This window comes from Euprymna scolopes, chromosome 8 (assembly GCF_053919585.1).
Source record: "Euprymna scolopes isolate OS-2025 chromosome 8, ASM5391958v1, whole genome shotgun sequence".
Classification (NCBI taxonomy): Eukaryota; Metazoa; Mollusca; class Cephalopoda; order Sepiida; family Sepiolidae; genus Euprymna; species Euprymna scolopes.
In genome coordinates this window covers 170,187,218-170,209,162 of record NC_136489.1, presented here as the reverse complement: position 1 = coordinate 170,209,162, position 21,945 = coordinate 170,187,218, and the positions used below count along the sequence as shown (strand labels likewise).

General features: G+C 34.8%; 1 protein-coding gene across 1 annotated transcript; it reads left to right on the top strand.

The window, feature by feature from the left end:
• The first annotated feature begins 531 nt into the window (after positions 1 to 531).
• Positions 532 to 20,746, top strand: LOC145284025 (uncharacterized). Its single transcript, XM_080133114.1, has 4 exons — positions 532 to 820; positions 6,265 to 6,472; positions 11,833 to 12,034; positions 16,981 to 20,746. Exons 1-4 carry the CDS (start codon positions 585 to 587, stop codon positions 17,292 to 17,294), a joined length of 960 nt encoding a protein of 319 aa, XP_079989240.1. The 5' UTR covers positions 532 to 584; the 3' UTR covers positions 17,295 to 20,746.
• Positions 20,747 to 21,945: the final 1,199 nt, after the last annotated feature.

Sequence of the window (21,945 nt, the reverse complement as noted above, 5' to 3'; positions counted from 1 at the left end):
TTAATGTGTGTTTACCTACATAAATACAAGTAAAATAAACAAAAAAATATGTCAAGAAGTCTGTCAGATTGGGGATGGTTCCAGATTGTGGCTAGGTTGTCAGCTATACGAACCAGGTTATTTGCAGCATCTGTGAATGTTGTGTTTAACAAAAGAACTCAGTTTTCAGATTTCCAAAAGAATAGCAAGAAAAAATGGAAATTTAAAACTAGTGACAAACAAAAGCTGAATTCATCTCCAAGTACTATTCCATTAAACTTTATAAAATCAACCTTTTTTCTTTGGGAAGGTGGAGCACTGATTTCACGTGAGATAAATATGACACCAACTTTATTACAGGAGGAACTTTATTTTAGAGAAAAGGAAATGCTTTTGAAGTATAAGAGACCCTCTTTATTCAGCTTTGCTACAAGATGTGGTAAGATAATCTATGACAGCTCCAATAACCATAACATTCACCAAGGTTTTTTTTTTCACGTTCGGCTCCATTGCCAATGAGCAAAGCAAATTTTCTCCAACAAAAACGGCATTTTAATCTAAACCGTTTCTGTCACGGTTTTCATAATTCAAGTTTGCCTTTTAAGATGATGAACAAAAACATTGGGAATTGTACGTCCATCGCTTCTGCCTCTACCAAAAGCCGATCTGATGCTTCTCGGGGCTGGCTTACTCTTGAGGGTTATCGCATCTACCCATGGTCAATATCTGGATTAGAGACATGTGTAGTTGTCAAGGCTGAACAAGATAAGAAACTAGCAGTGGCCTTCGACCTAGGATACATGACCAGACCGAGTATTCGTTGTCAACACGTTTTCATCAGGTAAGAAAACACAAATCTATAGCTCATCATCACCATCAAAACTAACCTATTTCTGATCAGGTCTTTAGATTTCTTCAAGTCCAACTTATCACTTCCTCCCATGTTTTCCTTGGCCTATTGCTGCTAACTCATCCTGCTACCTTAACTATTCTACATCTACTAATCCAAGAACTTTCATCCATTTTTTTAAATATTGCAATTCCATGGTATTATCAAATTAATATATACCATCACAATTCCATAGTATTATCAAATTAATATATACCATCACAATTCCATGGTATTATCAAATTAATATATACCATCACAATTCCATAGTATTATCAAATTAATATATACCATCACAATTCCATAGTATTATCAAATTAATATATACCATCACAATTCCATAGTATTATCAAATTAATATATACCATCACAATTCCATAGTATTATCAAATTAATATATACCATCACAATTCCATAGTATTATCAAATTAATATATACCATCACAATTCCATGGTATTATCAAATTAATTTATACCATCACAATTCCATAGTATTATCAAATTAATATATACCATCACAATTCCATGGTATTATCAAATTAATATATACCATCACAATTCCATAGTATTATAAAATTAATATATACCATCACAATTCCATGGTATTACCAAAGTAATATATACCATCACAATTCCATGGTATTACCAAATTAATATATACCATCACAATTCCATGGTATTATCAAATTAATATATACCATCACAATTCCATAGTATTATCAAATTAATATATACCATCACAATTCCATGGTATTATCAAATTAATTTATACCATCACAATTCCATAGTATTATCAAATTAATATATACCATCACAATTCCATGGTATTATCAAATTAATATATACCATCACAATTCCATAGTATTATAAAATTAATATATACCATCACAATTCCATGGTATTACCAAAGTAATATATACCATCACAATTCCATGGTATTACCAAATTAATATATACCATCACAATTCCATGGTATTATCAAATTAATATATACCATCACAATTCCATAGTATTATCAAATTAATATATACCATCACAATTCCATGGTATTATCAAATTAATATATACCATCACAATTCCATAGTATTATCAAATGAATATAAAGCATCACAATTCCATGGTATTATCAAATGAATATAAAGCATCACAATTCCATGGTATTATCAAATGAATATAAAGCATCACAATTCCATGGTATTATCAAATGAATATAAAGCATCACAATTCCATGGTATTATCAAATGAATATAAAGCATCACAATTCCATGGTATTATCAAATGAATATACAGCATCACAATTCCATAGTATTATCAAAGTAATATAAAGCATCACAATTCCATGGTATTACCAAAGTAATATATACCATCACAATTCCATGGTATTATCAAATTAATATATACAATCACAATTCCATAGTATTATCAAATTAATATATACCATCACAATTCCATGGTATTATCAAATTAATATAAAGCATCACAATTCCATAGTATTATCAAATTAATATATACCATCACAATTCCATGGTATTATCAAATTAATATAAAGCATCACAATTCCATGGTATTATCAAATTAATATATACCATCACAATTCCATGGTATTATCAAATGAATATAAAGCATCACAATTCCATGGTATTATCAAATTAATATAAAGCATCACAATTCCATGGTATTATCAAATGAATATAAAGCATCACAATTCCATGGTATTATCAAATGAATATAAAGCATCACAATTCCATTCCAAAGTAATATATACCAAAGCTTTTATACAGCAACCAATTCAATATTCCTTTGACACTTCATTCTTCAGAGGAAATCAGTTCAACCTGCCTAGGATAAATTCTGTACAAAAAACAAACAAAACATTACCAAAGTAATAAAACTGAAAAACCTCAATCCAAATATCATTTTCTTGTAAGACACTATGAGTATATATATATATCGCTACTCTTATATAAAGGTCACTTTGAATGTGTGTTTGTGAGAGTTCCTTCTCCATAGGTTCCGAAACAGCTGAGCCTATCTTTTGCACATTTTACACAAAAGTAATTTATGTCTAGTAGTGGTTTTAGATATATGTTGGACAGAAATTCACTTGATAAGTATAGGAAATCTACAAAAAATCTGATCCTAACAATAGTCTTCCTTTCGTATAGATCAAAAAGAAAAATATTTACATTATATTATACTAGCGGGGGTACTCGGCGTTGCCCGAGTGTTTGTTTCCGGGACGGGGGGGGGAGTTTTAAAAAATGTTATGGTAGGTAAGTAGGAAGGATCAAACCCGGAGTCATGAGTAAAAGTAGGAAAATAAAGTGTGAAAAAAAAAAACAAAAAAAACATCTGCAACGTTAACAGTTCGGCCACCAAGAAAAGTCCATTGCAGTTGTTTAGGAAAAAAAAAAAAAAAAAGACGACTACGGTAGGTCGGCGCGAACGTGAAAATATAATGTGAATTGTCCAGCATGCTAACCACTACGCCACAGAGCACTGCAGCTTAGTTTAGTGATTTTAAATAACTTCACATGAAAGAACTACGAAGCCAAACCGGTGTTCTCTTCTCAACTGTTCCTTATGAACGATCCCCAAACGGTGTTAAGTGGTGGCAGGGGGAGGAGGAATTTATTAGAGAGAAAATATTTTACCACTTCCATTGATCTTAACCGATTTTGGCCGTGACTTCTCAGCAGAAAAAGTATAGAAATCAAAGATTATCGAGGAATTTGAGAAATAATAAGCCTATAACACACCTCAGATATTGTTCTGCCGTTTGTGCATATTATATTTGCATGAAATATCTTGATTTTTAATCCTATTAAGGTCAAAATCCGACGAGAAAAAATGAGTTCATTTTATTTATATAGAGAAGATTATATTTACATTACACCAGCCAAAGTAAATAAAATCTCAACAAATCATTTCTTCTTAAAAAACAAAACAAAAAAAAGAAACAATAGATTAGATCATTTGACTAAAGATCAAATGATCTCCTGTTCAAGTCCGAGTCTACCTCACCGTTTTATTTTAATTTTTTCTTTTTAATGAGTTCAATTTACAATGTACCATTTAAAATCGCCACAAATTATTTCTTCATTTACATATTTTAAAACTAAATATTAATCAGAAGTGACTTTGCCAGAGCATTCATCGTCAAGTCCAAATATCAGCTGACGTGATATTGTAAACAAACACAGACGGAATTTCATAATTATTATTTAAAAATATTTTTGCCAGATTAGTCCACCGGGCAAATTATTCCTCATAATAGATAATAATCAATAGAGGATTGATTCTATAATACATACATTGCATAAATTAAAATATCATGTTTAAGTGTATTTACGACTGGGCAATGCTGGGCATCCAACAAGTATGTATGGTATTTGTAACATTTTGGACTGGTGAGCAAAACTACTGCATGACCAAAAGATGAAGTCCAAGGCCTAACATTCACAGGGAACATGAGTTGGAACAGATACATTGAGAGCATTGCTAAGGTTGTGCGAAGAAGGTTGGCTCTCTCTACCATGCTAGAAAGCTACTTACAATCCTGTACCTCTATAAGGCCACCATTCGCCCATTTATGGATTATTGCTGTCACATTTGGACTGGTGCATCTGCTACTAGTTGCTCACTCCTGGACAGGGTCCAAAAGAGAAAACTGTCATCTAAGTTTCAGCCTCTGTCCTATTGGCGAAATGTTGCATCCGTCTGCCTGTTCTACAAGTATTTTAAAGGTGAATGCTCTGATGAACTGCAAGCACTTGTATCCCCTTGATGTAAATACCTCCGACTAACCAACAAGCAGCTAAATCCCACTCCTACACAGTAGAGATCCTGTGATGTAAGAAAGCTTTCTACTCCAATAGTTTCTTTCCCCTAACTTCTAGACTTTGGAACTCCCTTCTGGGATTCTGCTTTCCAAACTGTACTGATATGCAGAAGCTCAAGTATAATGTGAACAGACATCTTGCTGCTCATCTCCCTTCATAATATCCCTGCAACTTAAGTCCCCGATAGTAGCCCCTTACTTCAAAGTGGCACTGTGCCTTGTTTGCGGTGAAAGTTGAATAAAAAAGTGGAGCATGTATGGTCCCCCGTGAGTGCACAGTGAACGAGGCATAAAAAATGACTAAGTTCAGCATTTGTCCCTATTTAACCCTAAAAATCCCCAGGGAACATCAAATCCTGGTGAGAAGGAACAAACAGTGCAGTTTTAGGCCTTAACATATGTAAATTTGAGTTCTGCACTATGCAAAAAAAGAAATGACTAAGTCCATCATTCGCCCCCCCTCCCACCCATGTAGCCTCAAAAGTCCCCAAGGCCTTCACATTTTAAAATTGTAGTTCAGCACCTTGAAAAACTGCTAAATAGACATAAACACAAAATTTTGGACAAATATCGTAAAATAGTCCAAAAAATGGAGTGTTTCTATTAGCCCTAAAAGAGCCCCTGGGGCACACCCAATATTATCGCAAAGTATAGACAAACAAAATTATATAAAAATCAGTTAGTTACAACTTTTCAGAAAGTTTTATAAAAATCCAAGTCATCAATTTCTTTTTAATACACACAAATGTGTCAATTTTAGCCATTTTAACCCGAAAGGCACCCCTGGAGGGGAAACCAAAGTTTTCCCAGAAAATCTGTTCTGTTACTTTTTTTTACTTATATCATGTTTAATATGTGCACAAAATTTCCAAAAATTCCAAGGCATAGTTATTGAGAAAAATGTGGACAGACGAATGGACAAACAGACAAGGGTAAATTTACAGGTCCACCCTCCTTTTGTCGAGGAACAAAAAAAGAAAAGTGTTTGGATTTGTAATGTGAATCTTAATCAAAGCCTTAGATCTGGTGAGTTCAGAGAAAGATTTTAATATAATCTGTACTAATAAATTTGTTGCACTTCTGCCCCCTCAATGTAGGTATCACTGACAAACCCGCTTAGCAACAAAATCACACCCCTTTACTGTTAAGGTCCCTAAATGTCAGAAGGTCTTCTCCTCTAAGAGTTTCTTCTTTCAAACAGACTTTGGAATTCCCTTACTGCTACCTGCTTCCTTGACTGTACTTGTAATGACATGCAGAAGTTTAAATGTAATATAAACCAACATCTTGCTCATCTTCCCTAAACATGGTCCCTCTTACATCCAAGAGGCAGTGTGCCTTGTTTTGGATGAACATGAGTCAAGAAACAAATAGAAGAACAAAAGAAAAACACTAACAAATGTTAATTAAAAAAAAATGTGATAAACTGTTTGAAATTATTGTTCCCAGATAACACTGGGTTACCTTGCTGTTTAAATCTTCATTTTGTGATGTTTCAATTAAAATTGTGTAAAAGCAAAAATGTTTTTTGGGTTTGAAAACGTTTTTTTTTCAGTCATGGTCATATGGATCACGTTTCCGGATTGTTCCAACACGCAACGAAACGCAACTTGTATAATCTTCCGCCGGCTGTCTACTACGTGCCACCAGATTTAGTTGAGACACTGCATAAAATAGGAGAACTGCTGTACACGCTCTCTTCGACACCAGACATCCTGAGGCATTTGGATATACGGCCAATTCAACCTGGTGACCGAGTTTTGGTAAGTCATCGCTTCGTAGCAGAATTTTATTTTTGCCATTTTATGTGGTGCATTGAATTAAGAGTAAATATGGAATAATTAGATCAATAAGTAGAAAAGTATCATTTTAAGGAAACCAACCATTTTATATACCTACAAGGTGGAATGATAAAGTTGTCAGCCTAAAGAAAATAACACTATTTTAGAACTTTTATCAAAAAAAATTCAGATAAATTGATTATGTAATTGAGCTGACATCTATTCAATGTAGCCGACTTCAGCCTCAATCACCGCCTCGATATGTACGGAACTGGAAGCATACCTTTTCATCAAGCGCTGGCAGGAACTCGGCGAATGGTGGTGATCAGACTGGCTTTGGTGTTGTGGGAGGTCATGTTGGTGATGTTCTCGCCGTATGGCCAAACAAAGTAGTCTAGCGGGTTTAGGTCAAGAGAGAAGAGGGGCCAGTGAGAGAAGGATACAAAGACGTAGCACTCTTTCTGAAGCCAAGCCAGGGTCTCTTAGGATTTGTGGGCTGGGTCTGACAGCGGCCACCTTATTGCATCAGGGGATCACCACAGTCGTGAGCACATTTAGATACAATTTCATGTGAACTTTTAAGCCAACTTCGAAGATGTAAGGGGGCATGATGTGGCCCTCACTTGAAACCATACCAAAGATCATAACCGTGGCTGGAAACTTTGTTTTCATCACTCTGGGCACATGCCTGTTATTCATGGTAATCCAGTGATGCATTTTGAGGATACTGGCAATGGTCCTGTTGTCGTAACTTGGATTGGTAGAGAGCATGAGTTGTACGGCAGCACATCTTGGATCTCGCTCGTTGGACATTGTGTTACTTTCAGAATGATAAAAGGTTTCTTTCGCTCTTGGAATGTCTACACAATTGGCCAACTAGTAGATGGTCTGCAATAAAAAAAGAAAACTGGTTTTTATGAAACGGAAATTGAATCATGTCATCTTTTCTAGGGTGACAATTTTATCATTAGACTCTCTCTCTCTATATATATATATGCATATATATATATATATATAATTCTGTTGATTTTCTTGATCTGAGTGATTTTTTTTGTCAACCATTTTCCTCTAGCACTTTCAATCATTGATCGTTGTCAGGAGCAATTTTGTTGTTCTTAAAGAGGCTTTTTTTTGTTGCCTTTTTATATGTAACTAATAGGGACGTCCGGCGTAATCCGACCTCAAAATACACTTAAATATGATATTTTGATTTATGCAGCTTTCGTATATATTATAGAATCAATTTTCTATTGATTTTTATAAAGTTGTGATTTCAAAAATAAAAAATATGTCCATATGACTTGAGTGCATCAGCTTGAATCAAAACCGAAACTTATAAAGAAAATATATATATATATATCTATATATCTATAAAATTGAAATTGTCTGTCTGTGTATGAACATTTCCCTACCAAACTACTCTGTCAATTTTCAGTCTACAGACTCGAAATTTGACATAAGGTGTATTGAGATTTGGAAAAATCTTTTTAATCGGTTTTCAGCCAGAAATTTGGCTGCAAGGGGTCAAAGTTTAACAATTTGACCTTTGAAAACTCTACCAAACTCCTCTGCCAATTTTGGGTCTAAACATTTGAAATTTTAGATGTAGGTTACTTGGACATGGATCAAACTATTTAATTTAATTTGAGCCCAAAACAATAAATTTTAAGGGGTTAAAATTGGGGTCAAAGTTTTAAAAATTTGACCTCTGCGGTCTCTACCAAATTACTCAGCCAATTTCTGGTCTAAACATTTGAAATTGTATATAAAGTTCATTCAGACATAAAGCAAGCTTTTTAATCGGGTTTTGGCTGAAAATTTGGCTACCAAGAGGTCCAAGTTCAAAAGTGTTTACCTTTGCAGTCTCTAGCAAACTATTTAGCCAATTTTGGGTCTAAACATTTGAAATTTTACATAAAGGGTAATCAGACATGCAGCAAGTTTTTTAATCAGTTTTTGGGCGAAAATTTGGCTGCCAAGAGGTCAAAGTTGAAAAAGTTGACCTTTTCAGACTCTACCAAACTCCTCCACCAGTTTTGGGTCTAAACACTTGAAATTTTAGATGTAGGTTACCTGAACATGAGTCAAACTTTTTAATATACATGTGCACATTAAATTATGACCAGTATATAGGGCCCAAGCAAAGCTGGGCTGAACTGCTAGTTTATATATATATATATAAACTTCTTTCCAGTTAACAAAAAAAAAACATTAAGAAATTTACATGTGGGGTTTGAATTTACTGACCACGTCATGCAAAAAAAAAAAAAACATAAATTTTCAAATCTTATAAAATTCATTGCAGTTAATGAAAAAAAGTTAAGAAATTTATGTGCAGAGTTTGAACCTACAGACCATGTAATGCAAAAAACAACACATTATCAATTTACCCACAGTAGAATTTTCACAACCCGTTATGCTAAGCAACGACATGGAAAAAATAGCTTTACCGATGATAGATAAATTAAAAGAATGGTTTTGATTATCAATTATTGGTAATTATCGGGGGTATTCTGAGACAAAACTAAGATAGCTCCCAGACTTATACACTAAAGTTCTGTGAATTTTAAAGAAAATCTGTTCAGCCATTTTGGAGTCTATAAGGAACTCTCTCTCTCACATTCACACAAAGTTGCATTTATATAATTGTAGAGATTAATTTTATTTTAGTTTTTATTTATTGGTTTAATTTTATTTATTTAGTTATTTTGATTTAAGTCATGTGTTGGAGAGGGAGGATAAAGAGGGCTGTGGCAAAGTCTATTATTCTAGTTCTTTTTTAACTATTATATATATCTATATGTCTATATATCTATAAAAGTGAATGTGTCTGTGTGTGTCTGTGTACATTTCCATACGCAATAACTCTGTCAATTTTTAGTCTACAGACTCGAAATTTGATGTACAGGGTACTGAGATTTGGGAAAATTATGTGATCGGTTTTTGGGCAGAAATTTGGCGATTAAGGGGTCAAAGTCCAACAATTTGGCCTTTGAGAACTCTACTAAACTCCTCCGACAATTTTGGGTCTACGCACTTGAAATTTTAGATATAGGTTCCTTAGACATGGATCTAACTTAATAACTTGATTTGAGCCCAAAACAATAAATTTTAAAGAGTCATAATAGGGGTCAAAGTTTAAAAAAAATTGACTTCTGCGGTCTCTTCCAAATTACTCAGACAATTTCTGGTCTAAATATTTGAAATTTTACATAAAGGGTATTAAGAGATAGGGCAAGCTTTTTCATCAGTTTGGGTCGAAAATGTTTAGTCACCAATATATAAATGCATGCATGTATGTATGTCTGTTTGCATGTCTGCCTTAAACTTTCAACAGAGGTGACGGATTTTACCAAGATCAGTATCGTTTTAAAGTTCAACCTTTCATACGACAAATATCGAAAAATTGGTTAAAACATTAATATCTTCCCCTTTTTTCTACAGGAGGGGGGTCACTTTTTTCGCCTATATTTTTGAAAGTTATCTTTTCCTTTAGATTGTCTAGTCTTAATTTAAAAAAATGTCGCTTCCAGTTTGGCGGTGGTCATAACAGCATAAATGTTAGGTTTTACCCCGTTCTTTTCCTCCTTTGCGGTACGGGTTCGAGTCTGCCTTCCTACTACCACTTTTTTTTTTTTTTTTGCTCAACATACACATCCAAACACCCGGGCAACACCGGGCTGAAATGCTAGTATATCTATAAAAGTGAATGTGTCTGTATGTGTGTCTGTATCTGTGTGTGTCTGTGTACATTTCCCTACAAAATAACTATGTCAATTTTCAGTCTACAGACTCGAAATTTGATATACAGGGTACTGAGATTTGAGAAAATCTTTGTGACCGGGTTTCAGCCAGAAATTTCACTGTTAAGGGGTCAAAGTTCAACAATTTGACCTTTGATAACTCTACCAAACTCCTCCGACAATTTGGGTCTAAACACTTGAAATTTTAGATATAGGTTCCTTGGACATTGATCCAACTTAACTCGACTTGGACCCAAAACAATAAATTTTAAGGGGTCATAATAGGGATAAAAGTTAAAAAAATTAAACATTTTTTTTTTTTTTTTGCTCAGTATACACCTTTATGTCTTCAAATCAGTCATCCTGGAGAAGTCTTGAAATAAAGATAAAATGCTGATAATTATATGAATAATTTTGGTTATTCCTTTTCCATATTTCTATATTTATTTATATATAGTGTTTCACTTTTGCTGTAGTAAAATAATTTTTTGAATGATGGCTCAGATTTTGTGAAACTTTGTCTTTCAACATACTTACTCCTTTGATGGAATAGTCATTACTGACCAGCCGTGGCACTTTTCACAAATCTTCGCTACTGACTCCGGTTCTGCGCCATTCTGAGCAACTCAGCCATGCTAATGTCCGCAATGTCCTTCACTTTGTCTGACATTCTTGTTTTTGGTCTTCTACATCCTCATTTGCTAGAGGTTGTTCCAAAGAGTAGATTTTTTGCTAGGCCATCTGTTCTGGCGACATGTCCCAAAAATTACTTGCAATAACACTAGCACCTGCTCCTCTCTGTGCTCCAGTGGTATCCCCAAAGGTTACAAAACTTCTGAAAACCATCAATAGCTTTGCTATCCAAATTTAATTTTGTCACATCTTAGTTCCACTTCATTGGAATTCTCTTCCTGCTCCCAGTTTCCACAAGTACCAATATACAAAAATTTAAAATGATAACATTTTTCTACTCAACTTCCTACTTAGGATGTTTTCTATAAATCTGGTCCCTAATCAAAGTAACCCCTTTCATTTTAACGGCAGATTCATCAGATTCGTCTTTTTATAAGTTTTATTTTTTTATTACATTTTTACCCCAAATAAGGCACAGTACCACTTTGATATAGGGGGATATTATCAGAGACATAAGTTACAGGGATACTATGAAAGGAGTTGAGCAGCAAGATATCTGTTCACATTATACTTGAACTTCTGCATGTCAGTACAGTTGGGGAAGCAGGAACCTGGAAGGGACTTCCAAAGCCTAGTTGTTCTGGGGAAGAAACTATGAGAGTAAAGGCTTTCTTACATCTAGAGATCTCTACTGTGTAGAGGTGGGACTTTGCTGCTTGTCGGGTTTGTCAAAGGTTTTTACGTCAAAGGTGTATAAGGGCTTGTAGTTTGTCGGAGCATTCACCATTAAAATATTTAAATAAGATACATCTTTCTGTAACAGCTAATAAAAACGGAGCCCTTGGTCATCCCAATTTTAGTTGACCACTTAGCTTTAACGTTTCAAGATTATGTAATTCAAGTATTTGTGATTGTAGGGAGAGACAACTCATGCCTTTTTTTTAAACAAACGTTTCTTCTTTGCAGATATCTCCTGACTATGAAGTTCGTCCCTTTGATACAATTCACCGTGTCCGCAGTCAAGGATACCTTGTTTACCGTCGATACAAACGCCTGAAGCCATTGTTCCAACATGTGGAAGTGAAAAACGTTCAGCAAATTGTTAAGGAAATGGGAGGAGAGGAGAGCGTTTATGATGTCTCTTGGTTTCCAGAACTGGCCTACACAGGTAACGTTAAATGGAGATTGTGGGGTGACAATTGCAGTTCACTTAAAGGGGAACAATATTACAAGAAGACGGTGTAGGAACAGAATAGTTTACAAAGTACCCTTCCCATGTTAAGAATGTATTTCTAAATAATAAAGTAACTACTTAGTTATATTTTCCAGCCTAGTACTCTGTTATAAGGAAAACCTTTTCAAAATAAGAGTGTAATATTTATATTTTTATTTTCAGAAATTTAGATAAGATAAACCATCGGTACCGACAGTTTCAAATCTGATAATAGGAACCATTTTAGTTCCTATTACCAAGCTTTCTTCAGCTGATCTATCTCATCTGCCTATACCTGCAGTTACATACAGATGAGATAGACCACCTAAAGAGAGCGTGATACTGGGATCTAAAACGGTTCCTTATTATCAGGTTTGAAACCGACGGTACCAACGCTTTATCTCATCTAAATTTCTGAAAGTAAAAGAATATAAATAATCAAGTTACTATTTAAAAAAGGCATTGCCAAGACTGTTGCAAAGAAGGTTGGCTCTCTCTGCTGTAGTAGAAAGTCACTTACGCCTGAGAGTATTCTGTATCTCTACAAGAACACCATTCGTCCATATATGGAGTATTGTCACCACATAGGGGCTGGTGCATCTGCTACTATTCTCTCCCTCTTAGACAGGGTTCAAAAGAGAGTCGCCAACCTAATAGGTCCTGCACTGTTAGCTAGGCTTCAACTGTTGTTCAATCGACGAAATGTTGCATGCCTCTGCCTGTTTTCCAAGTATTTTAATGATAGGTGCTCTGACAAACTACAAACCCTTGTATCCTGTCGATGTAAATACTGCCGAGAAACTTTACAAGCAGCAAAATCCCACCCCTACACAGTAGAGATCCCCAGATGCCTTCTACTGTAATAGTTTCTTTCCTATGACTTCTAAATGTGAGAATTCCTTTCTGAGTTCCTGTTTCCCTGACTGTACTGACATGCAGAAGTTCAAGTATAATGTAAACAGACATCTTGCTGCTCAACTCCCTACATGGTATCTCTGCAAATTATGGCCCTGATAGTAGCCCTCTATAAATTGTTTGGGGTGAAAATGCAATCTATAATATAAAACTGTAAAAATGAAAACAAGATACACAAACTAATATACTAATTATAATGATTAACAAAATGAGATTTTACTTTTTTAGGTGATTACTTGTGAACACATCAAAAGACTTGATGGAAACAAGAAAAACAAACAAAACAGTTTTCAAATTTATGGTTGGAAATCGGTTGTGTATTTAACTAAAAATTATAAAATAATTTCCAGGCCATTCTAACGTTTTGGGGATGTTTACTAAATTTTTTTACCACTAATCCTGAATCTGACTGGCAAAGTTGTAAAAGCAGAATCTCTTCAAAAAAATAAATATACAGAATTTATCTTTGAGACCAAAATATACAATTTTGGTTAACCTGCTCTAAAACGTTAGAATATCCTGCAAATGTGCTTACATTTATATGTGAAACTGATCCTAGCATTACAAGCATATGCTGTATTTTCGTGGACATTGGCAATATTACCTACCTAATGTGCTTCAATAAGTCGTATCTTTTTTATGTGTTGGTCAATTTTTTAAAAGAATTACATTGCTGGAAAGAGAATAGAATAAGCATTCCAATGATGTTAATTTATTTTTCTTTTATGCATTCAATGTTTTTATGCGCCAAGTTAAAAATGAAAAAACGGTAAAAAGTGACGACGGCAAAAAGGGAAACTGTTTTTTCAATGTTTACATTTCATTCATTACATTTGGATAAGCATAGAAGTCCATCTCTACTGGACTTTGATGTATATTTTTACGACCACAGGAAGCAAAGTTACGACCGAGCAAAGTTGACAAAGAATATTTCAAAATTGATAAACTGATCCTTCACTTTAAATTCTAAAATATATTTTTTGGGAAATGTTTACAAAAAAAAAAGTCATTCTTTAGGGGCTGGTGATTTAGCTAATAGTATTAAATTAACCATAATTCACTCTACATGCATCGTGAGAAGACCAAGGTGATGTTAAACCAGCACGCTGCCAAGTCGTCAATAACTGTTGATGGAAAGACCATTGAATAATAAAAGTAATATTTAGAGGGTCTCATATTGTAAAAGAAAACGTTAATTTTCACAATAAATTAAAAAATAATTTTGAATTTGAAACAAAAATTAATAAAACATGTTTGTAATTGTTTTTTTTAATTCATAAAACACATGTGATGTTAAACCAGCACACTGTCTAGTCGCCAATAATTGTTGATGGAATAACCATTGAGGACATTGAAAGCTACATCTACTTGGGAAAGAAAATTATCAAAAATGGAGAGCTCCTCCCTGAGATAACGAGAAGGATAGCATTGGGATGGGCAGCTTTGGGAAAGTGGAGAATATCATGAGAATCCAAAAGAAAATATGACAATCAAAGGGAAGATCTTCAATGAATATGTGATGATCTACGGTAGTGAAACATGGGCCCTGACAACTCGCCAAAGTGAAATCTTGGCAGTAGCACAAAGGAAGGTAGAGAGAATAATGTTAGGCATCACTCTACAAGACAGAAAGACAAACATTTGGATCCACCAACAAACAAGAGTTATTGACATCAATACTGCCATCAAAACATCCAAACACAGATGGACAGAGCATGTAGCCAGATAACCTGACAACAGACAACGGAATTGACATCTTGTGAACATAAGAGGCCAAAGGGAAGACCAAGAATGAGATGGAGGGACGACCTGATACAACACATGTGTTCCACATAGTAGCGGATAGCTCAGGACAGAGATAGATAGCTAAAGTCCAGGGAGGGGTTCCTCATTGAGTGATAAAACCCTTGATGATTGATTGAATCAATCATAATTCATTATTATTGTGTATACTAAGAGTTTTCAAAGAGGCCATTATCAAAGATTTTTTTTTGTCAACAATGTGTGGTGTTCCCTGAAATCTAGGTGACAAGTCTCCCCAGATTTTCAGTACTGTTCACCTCTTTTAAATAATTTTGCATTATCGCAATAGCTGTTTACCATTGACTTTTCACTGGTATTGACCATTGGTCATCATTGGAATTTAAAGAAATGGGAGCAAAGGAAAGCATTTGTAATATCTCATTACTTCCAAAACTGGCCTACACAAGTAACGTCACATGGAGATTGCATAGTGACAATCAGTTATGGCAACACAGAATATTTTTCTTTGGTATACTTAATATTTAGTAATATTTTGTTTTAATAATTATCTTTTTTAATACATTAATAATTACAGAAAAATATAATTAAAAATAAGCTCAAGGGTGTGAGTGCATATGGAAACATTGATTTAATTTGAATAAAATAAAATATGCATCAAGTGCTCTTGAAAGCCAAATCACAACGTAATATTAGGAAAATAAACAATATTTTACGTGCTTGAAATTTATAACAAATATATTTCAGAGATATACTCCATCTTCTTAAAGATGGAGTATATATCTCTGAAATATAATTGTGATTTGGCTTTCAAGCGCACCTGATGCATATTTTATTTCATATAATTAAAAATATTTTGAAAACATTTTTTTCTATTGCTCCCCACCCCCCCAAAGTTGTTTTTATTATTATTATTATTTTTTCTTTGGTAAATTTTTAAGACGTGCCCAGCGTATTATAAACACCCTAACCTCCCCATGTTAAGAATGGCTTTCGGAATAAGCACCCAACAACCTAGAAAGCTGTTCTTAACATGGGGAGGCTGGAGGGGGGGTATTCCGAAAGCCATTCTGAACATGGGGTGGTTGGGGGTGTTTATACTACGCTGGGGCAGGTTATAAAAAAAATTCTTTTTTTTTTTTTTCTTTTTTTTCATATAGCTAAAATTTGAAAAAAAAAAAATTTATGAACCAAGAAATTGAGCCATGGTGTTATTAAAGAAAACTTATTTTAAAAGAGATTGGAGCTTTGTTGTCAGCCTCTTGTGGTGGAGTTGAGATATTGAATCCAGGGTTGATGCTGCAAAAAATACAGTAAGGAGGAAATGTGTTTTTATGTGATTATAGCAGTCTGGAGACCGCCATCTTGCTCAAGGGAGATCACTCTCGTTTCTTGATGAGACGTTCCTTTGTACACCAGGAACACAAAAATAGGTTTGCTACTTTGACCTTTGTGAGGTGAACTTGTTTCAAGGGTGTCCATGACATCCACAGATACTGATAACAACTTGGTTTGTTTAGCTGGCAATAAATAAAGATAGTAGCAATCCTATTTTCACGCTTCTATTATACCAAGGAACGTCTCCTCAACAAACGAGTGATCTCCCTTGAGCAAGATGGGGCCTACAATCACAATAAAACACATTTTCTTTCGTTTTTGTATTTTTGGAGCATCAACTTTGGATTTAATATTTCAGTTCCACCACAAGATGTTGACAACAAAGTTCCGATATCTTTACAAATAAGTTTTCTTTAATGATACCTCCAAACTGATAAATTTCTTAAAAAGATTAAATAGGTTAAAATAGTTGTTCTTTTTCTTATTCTTTTTATACATTTTCATACCATTTAAAAAAAAAATTTTTTGTAATGTTTTTATGTGATGGCAATGCTGATTGTGATACAGCTGATCATCGTGTTTGTGTTGTCAACTGTCCAAAATGTCCACCGACGTAATGGATGAGGGCAGTTTCGCTGTCAGTCCTTTTTTTTTTTTTTTTTTTGGAGTCGCAGATCATCTTGCATCGTACACTTATCAGATAAACATTCGCAGAATAAAAGAATGGACTAAGAAAAGAGAAAGAAAATTTTTTTCCAATTCCAATACCCGAAAATTCTGATTTTTCTGACTCCGAATTCCAATTAATCACCCCAACACTTGTGTCAACCTAAAAAAGGATATTTAGAATTGTATTTTTAATATTTACCGTGTCTTTCTCTTTCCAGGTGATACAACATTTGAGGTGTTCTTGAATGACTGTCCTGTTGATCTACTGAAAGTCCGAGTGCTCATCTTGGAAGCAACATATCTGGAGAGTGTCACACCAGGATTAGTGCATAAGGCTCGAGAGCGTGGCCACACCCATGTTGCTGAAATAATTGAACATGCTCACCTATTTTCGGATATAGAAAAACTTGTGCTCATTCACATGTCTGATAAATATTCATCGCTTTTTGCTCGAGAGGCTATTGCTTACCAAATGTCGCCGGCTCTTCGGAAAAAAGTGGTTCTCGCCACTTTGGCCAAGGATAGGTTATGATTAGGACTATGACAAGAGAATATTCCTTTCATTGTTTTGACTCCCGAGTATATATCCGACACAATTAATCGAGAACCACATCACTCTATCTAAAAACATATAAAATATTAACTGATATATACTCAAGAGTCAAAATAATGAAAATAATATTCTCTTGTCATAGCCCTAGTTATTACTATTTAAACATGCCCTCAAATAAAATGACAAACACACACAGGTTTATTATATATATATTTAGTATAAGTGTAAATATATATTTTCACTCACTATTGGTATATACGTGTATCTTACACTCTCGACAATTTGGCCAGGGATAGGTTATGACCGTTCTTGTTCTCCAAGATTTCTGCAGAAATTTTTTTCTTATCACACTTTGAATGTAGTTTGTCATGCTACCAGAATTTTAATTGCATTAAAGATTTGGTCAGAAGAGATAGAGAAGAGTTCAAAATGGTCAATAAGGATCAAATAACAGAATAAAAGCGAACATATTTGAACTGAAATATATTAAACCTATGCAAAATTTATATCATGTATGCCATGTAATTTTTAGAAGACGTCATATTGAAAAATCTTTGTCATTAATTTTTGCTGTGGTTGCATAAGGATCCAGAAGAAAAACATAACTCGATAATTTGCGTAAACAAAATATATTGAACAGAAAAGCAAATATAGAGTGTCGGTATACAGGGTGCAACCATAAAAGTGTTACCTTAAAGAAAACAACACTACAGCTTTATTTAAAAAATTTTATTGAAAAAAATAAATTCAGATAACTTGATTACATAGTAGAGCTGATATCTATTCGATGTAGCCGCCTTCAGCCTCAATCACCACTTCAATGCGGGTCCAGAACTGAGAGCATGCCTTTTCCATAAGCGTTGGCAGGAGCTTGGCGAATACTTAGTGGATGGTGGCGGTAAGGCTGGTTTTGGTGTTGTGGGAGGTCATGTAGGTGATGTTCTCGACATATGACCAAACAAAGTAGTCTAGCAGGTTCAGGTGTTGTGGGAGGAGGGTGGCAGTGAGACAGGGGTACAAAGTCGTTACACTCTTTCTGAAGCCAAGCCTGGGTTTCTTGTGGGTCGGCAACGAGTCCTACTACCACACCCAAGGTCTGCCAGCAACCACCTGATTGCATCAGGGGATCACCCCATTCTTCAGTACATCCAGATACACATTGGTATTGACTTTCAAGCCGACTTTGAAGATGTGAGGTGGCATGATGTGGCCCTCACTTGAAACCACACCAAAGACTATAACCCTAGCCGTAAACTTTGTTTTCATCACCCTGGGTATGTCCCCGTTATTCCTGGGAATCCAGCAATGTATTTTGAGGGTGCTGACAATGGGCTTGTTGTCATAACTTGGATCGGTAGCATGAGTTGTAGAGCCGCGCATCTTCGATTTCACTCGTTGAACATTGTGTCACTTTCAGACATGATAGAAGGATCCTATCACTCTTTGGATTTGTACGCAACTAGCCAACTAGTAGATGCTCTGTAACAAAAAAAAATAAAACCGGTTTTCATCAAACAGAAATGGAATCATGTCTTCTTTTCTAAGGTGACAATTTTATCATTCCACCATTGAGTGGAAAAGTTTGTTATTATATATAAGATTGGGTACCAAACTTCATAATTCTACACAGGTCTCAATATTTTTTTCTCTTTGTGTTTATTACGATAAGACCTGGCAATTATATATATATATATATATATATATATATATATATATATATATATATAATTTATTGAAATCCTTTGAGATGAAGAATTTGTATATTTATTTATTTTATTTGCGGACTGTTGTCCTTCGGGGTCTTTGGCACAGTGGATAGAGGCATTGAATCTCTACAGTTCTAGGCCTTGATACGGGTCCAGAATTGAGAGCCTGCCTTTTCCACAAGCGTTGGAAGGACCTTGGCAAATACTTAGTGGATGGCGGCGATAAGGTTGGCTTTGGTGTTGTGGGAGGTCATGTTGGTGATGTTCTCGACGTATGGCCAAACAAAGTAGTCTAGCATGTTCAGGTGTCGTAGGTGGAGGGTAAAAAGTCGTAGCACTCCTTCTGAAGCAAGGCTGGGTTTCTTTGGACTTGCGGGCTGGCATCAAGTCCTGCTACCACACTCAGGGTCTGCCAGTAACTACCTGATTGAAGGTAGCGGGTTCAATCCTACCCAAAGCCGGCCAAAGAATTAGTTGGCCAAAATGTGGTGAGATACCAACAACTATGGAACGCAGTAATTATAGAGGATACAGTTAAGAGACTCAGCATTCCTATCTTGTTGTGGTTAACCACCTGAAGAAGGCCAGAGGATGAGTTGGTCCGAACATGGTGAGACACAACTATGAAGATGAGGATAACTGTCCGCAAATAAAATAAAGACCTGCCAACTTTTGTCTTCTATTTGAATGACACTGTTCTAGTTCTATTTGTGGGTATCTTTCGATCAAAGGTATTCTAAATGGTGTCGATCACTACATCTTCCTGTGAACACTGTTTGTGTCTTCTGCGAGAACTGAGAGGCTTGGATTATGTAGACTACATTTCCAATCATCTTCTCACATTGCTTTAAAATATCTTTATAAATTCCTTTTTCGTTTCAGATATACCGTTTCTTTAATCTTATAAATGTTCATCCATGTTTTATCTGTGAGAGCAGCAGTTTTTCAAACGCTGATCTTATTTTTTGCACAAACATCAATTCAGCTGGAGGTAATGAAGATGGTATATGACTGTTTGGCATTATTGGGACGCGTGCAGAAATTGAATCAGATGTAATTAATCATCTGCTCGACTTTGCTCAGAACATGATGACATGCGCTCGGGTTCGACTGTAATCTGACCTAAGATGCTAATCACCCAATCAATATGCGGCAAAGGAGCAGACAATCTTTGGGGAAATATTGGAAGAAAAAAAACCCATAAATTAACTAAATAATACATCCTTAAATGGCCGTTCCTAACTTTATACAAGATGAATATTTTCACCTTGGATTAACAATTGCAGATACCAGAAGATATCATTTTTGTTAATGATCCTTTTGCTCCATCTTAAACCATATATTGATAAGCTACCCAGTTGGTGAAGTTTCTTCCACATCGTCCGTCTCTTCTCATCCCACTTTGGCATCGTCTGATGCGACTGTAGAAAAGGCTACATAATCATAAGGGAAAATCCCGGCTGTCTTAATGTAATAAAAAAAAATAAGTTATATTAGTGACAAAAATAAAGAAAAAATGCAAGTAAAAAAAAAATACATGTAAAATACACAAAAAATTCTTTTTTAAAAACTTTTGTTACAAAAAAAATATGAAAAACACAAAATTGGTTTTCTTAACTTTGTTCAATTTTGTTTGACAAAAAAAAATGTTTAAAACATATAATTTGTTTATTTTTTTTCACTTAAAAAAATTGTTACAAGAATAAAACAGAAATTGTTATGATAGGTTGTTGTTTCTTTTTTCTTTTTGTTATATATTTTTTTCTGGTGATTTTATTATATTTAAATGTTTTTTTTTTCAGTATATTCCTTGAGTAGCGTTGTTACGCTTTGATAATTGGCGATGGATTTCTATGTTAGTGGGATAAATAAACTTGTTTCTCGTTGGCAAAAATGTGTCGATTTTAATGGTTCTTATTTCGATTAATAAAGTTTATTCTGAAAGAACTTATAATTTTTTGAAGTTGAACAAAAAAACGACATTATTTTTCAAACTATCATAATTCCTTTCATAATAAACTTTATTAATCGAAAAAAGAACCATTAGCATATTAAGTGATGCTTTTTGTGTTAACAAATTGAGCTTAGGTTTTTGGACAGTGTCAAAACACTGTTAATTCACTGCCCGCATAGCAGCAGCTGAATAGCACAATGGTTAGAAGCTCCGACTGTCGTTTGGGCGGTCAGGTTTTGATCCTGGCTTGAGGTAGTTGCTTGTCTAACTACACTGATGAGCTGTGAAACAACAAAACAGTACTGTATGTAGATGACTATATATATATATATAATGTTGGTCGTCCATTGATCCGATGATGACGTTTTCGTTTTGCATCTCATCTATAAATGAATGCAGAGGTGACTCTGCAGCCCCAGCCTAGAAGCACATAATCTTGAACAATGGGGACATCACAAGTCAGTTGTTGTGATCTCTGCTAAAGCTGCTCTGTGGTGTGTCTCTCTGGTAGCAGTGAGTTTCTGGCATCTGGTTTCTTCAAAATTGGCAGCAGCTTTATTAACTGAGTCTTGCCATTTTAGTCTGTCCATGGTATAACCCTCCAGGTCTTTCGATTTGATGTAGCACCACAGGAGAATAGCTTTAACCGTGTCCTTACATTGTAGTCTTACCCAATCTCCTTACACCGTAGTCTTGCTCAATCTAAGTTCAATGTAGAAATAGTCATGTTAATGTGGCCTTAGCAGAGGCCATCAAGAGTAAGTACAGGCCAATGAACATGACAGCATGACGTCATTACCATATCATCATGTAGGTATACAGTGCCTAAAGTTTCTTGTGTTCAACCATGTGACCACATTATTTATGTTACGACCCGGAATGTCTAGGGGTAAAAGTCGTAACACAAAATATAAAAATTATTTAAAAGAAATTAGTTTTCCCGGGTTTTTAGATACGGGAGGGATATATC

Coding starts and splice junctions, on each gene's coding strand:
- LOC145284025 (XM_080133114.1), top strand. CDS start 585: ATGATGAACAAAAACATTGGGAATTGTACGTCCATCGCTTCTGCCTCT. Junction 821..6,264: donor TGTCAACACGTTTTCATCAG/GTAAGAAAACAC, acceptor TTTTTTTTTCAG/TCATGGTCATATGGATCACG. Junction 6,473..11,832: donor AACCTGGTGACCGAGTTTTG/GTAAGTCATCGC, acceptor TCTTCTTTGCAG/ATATCTCCTGACTATGAAGT.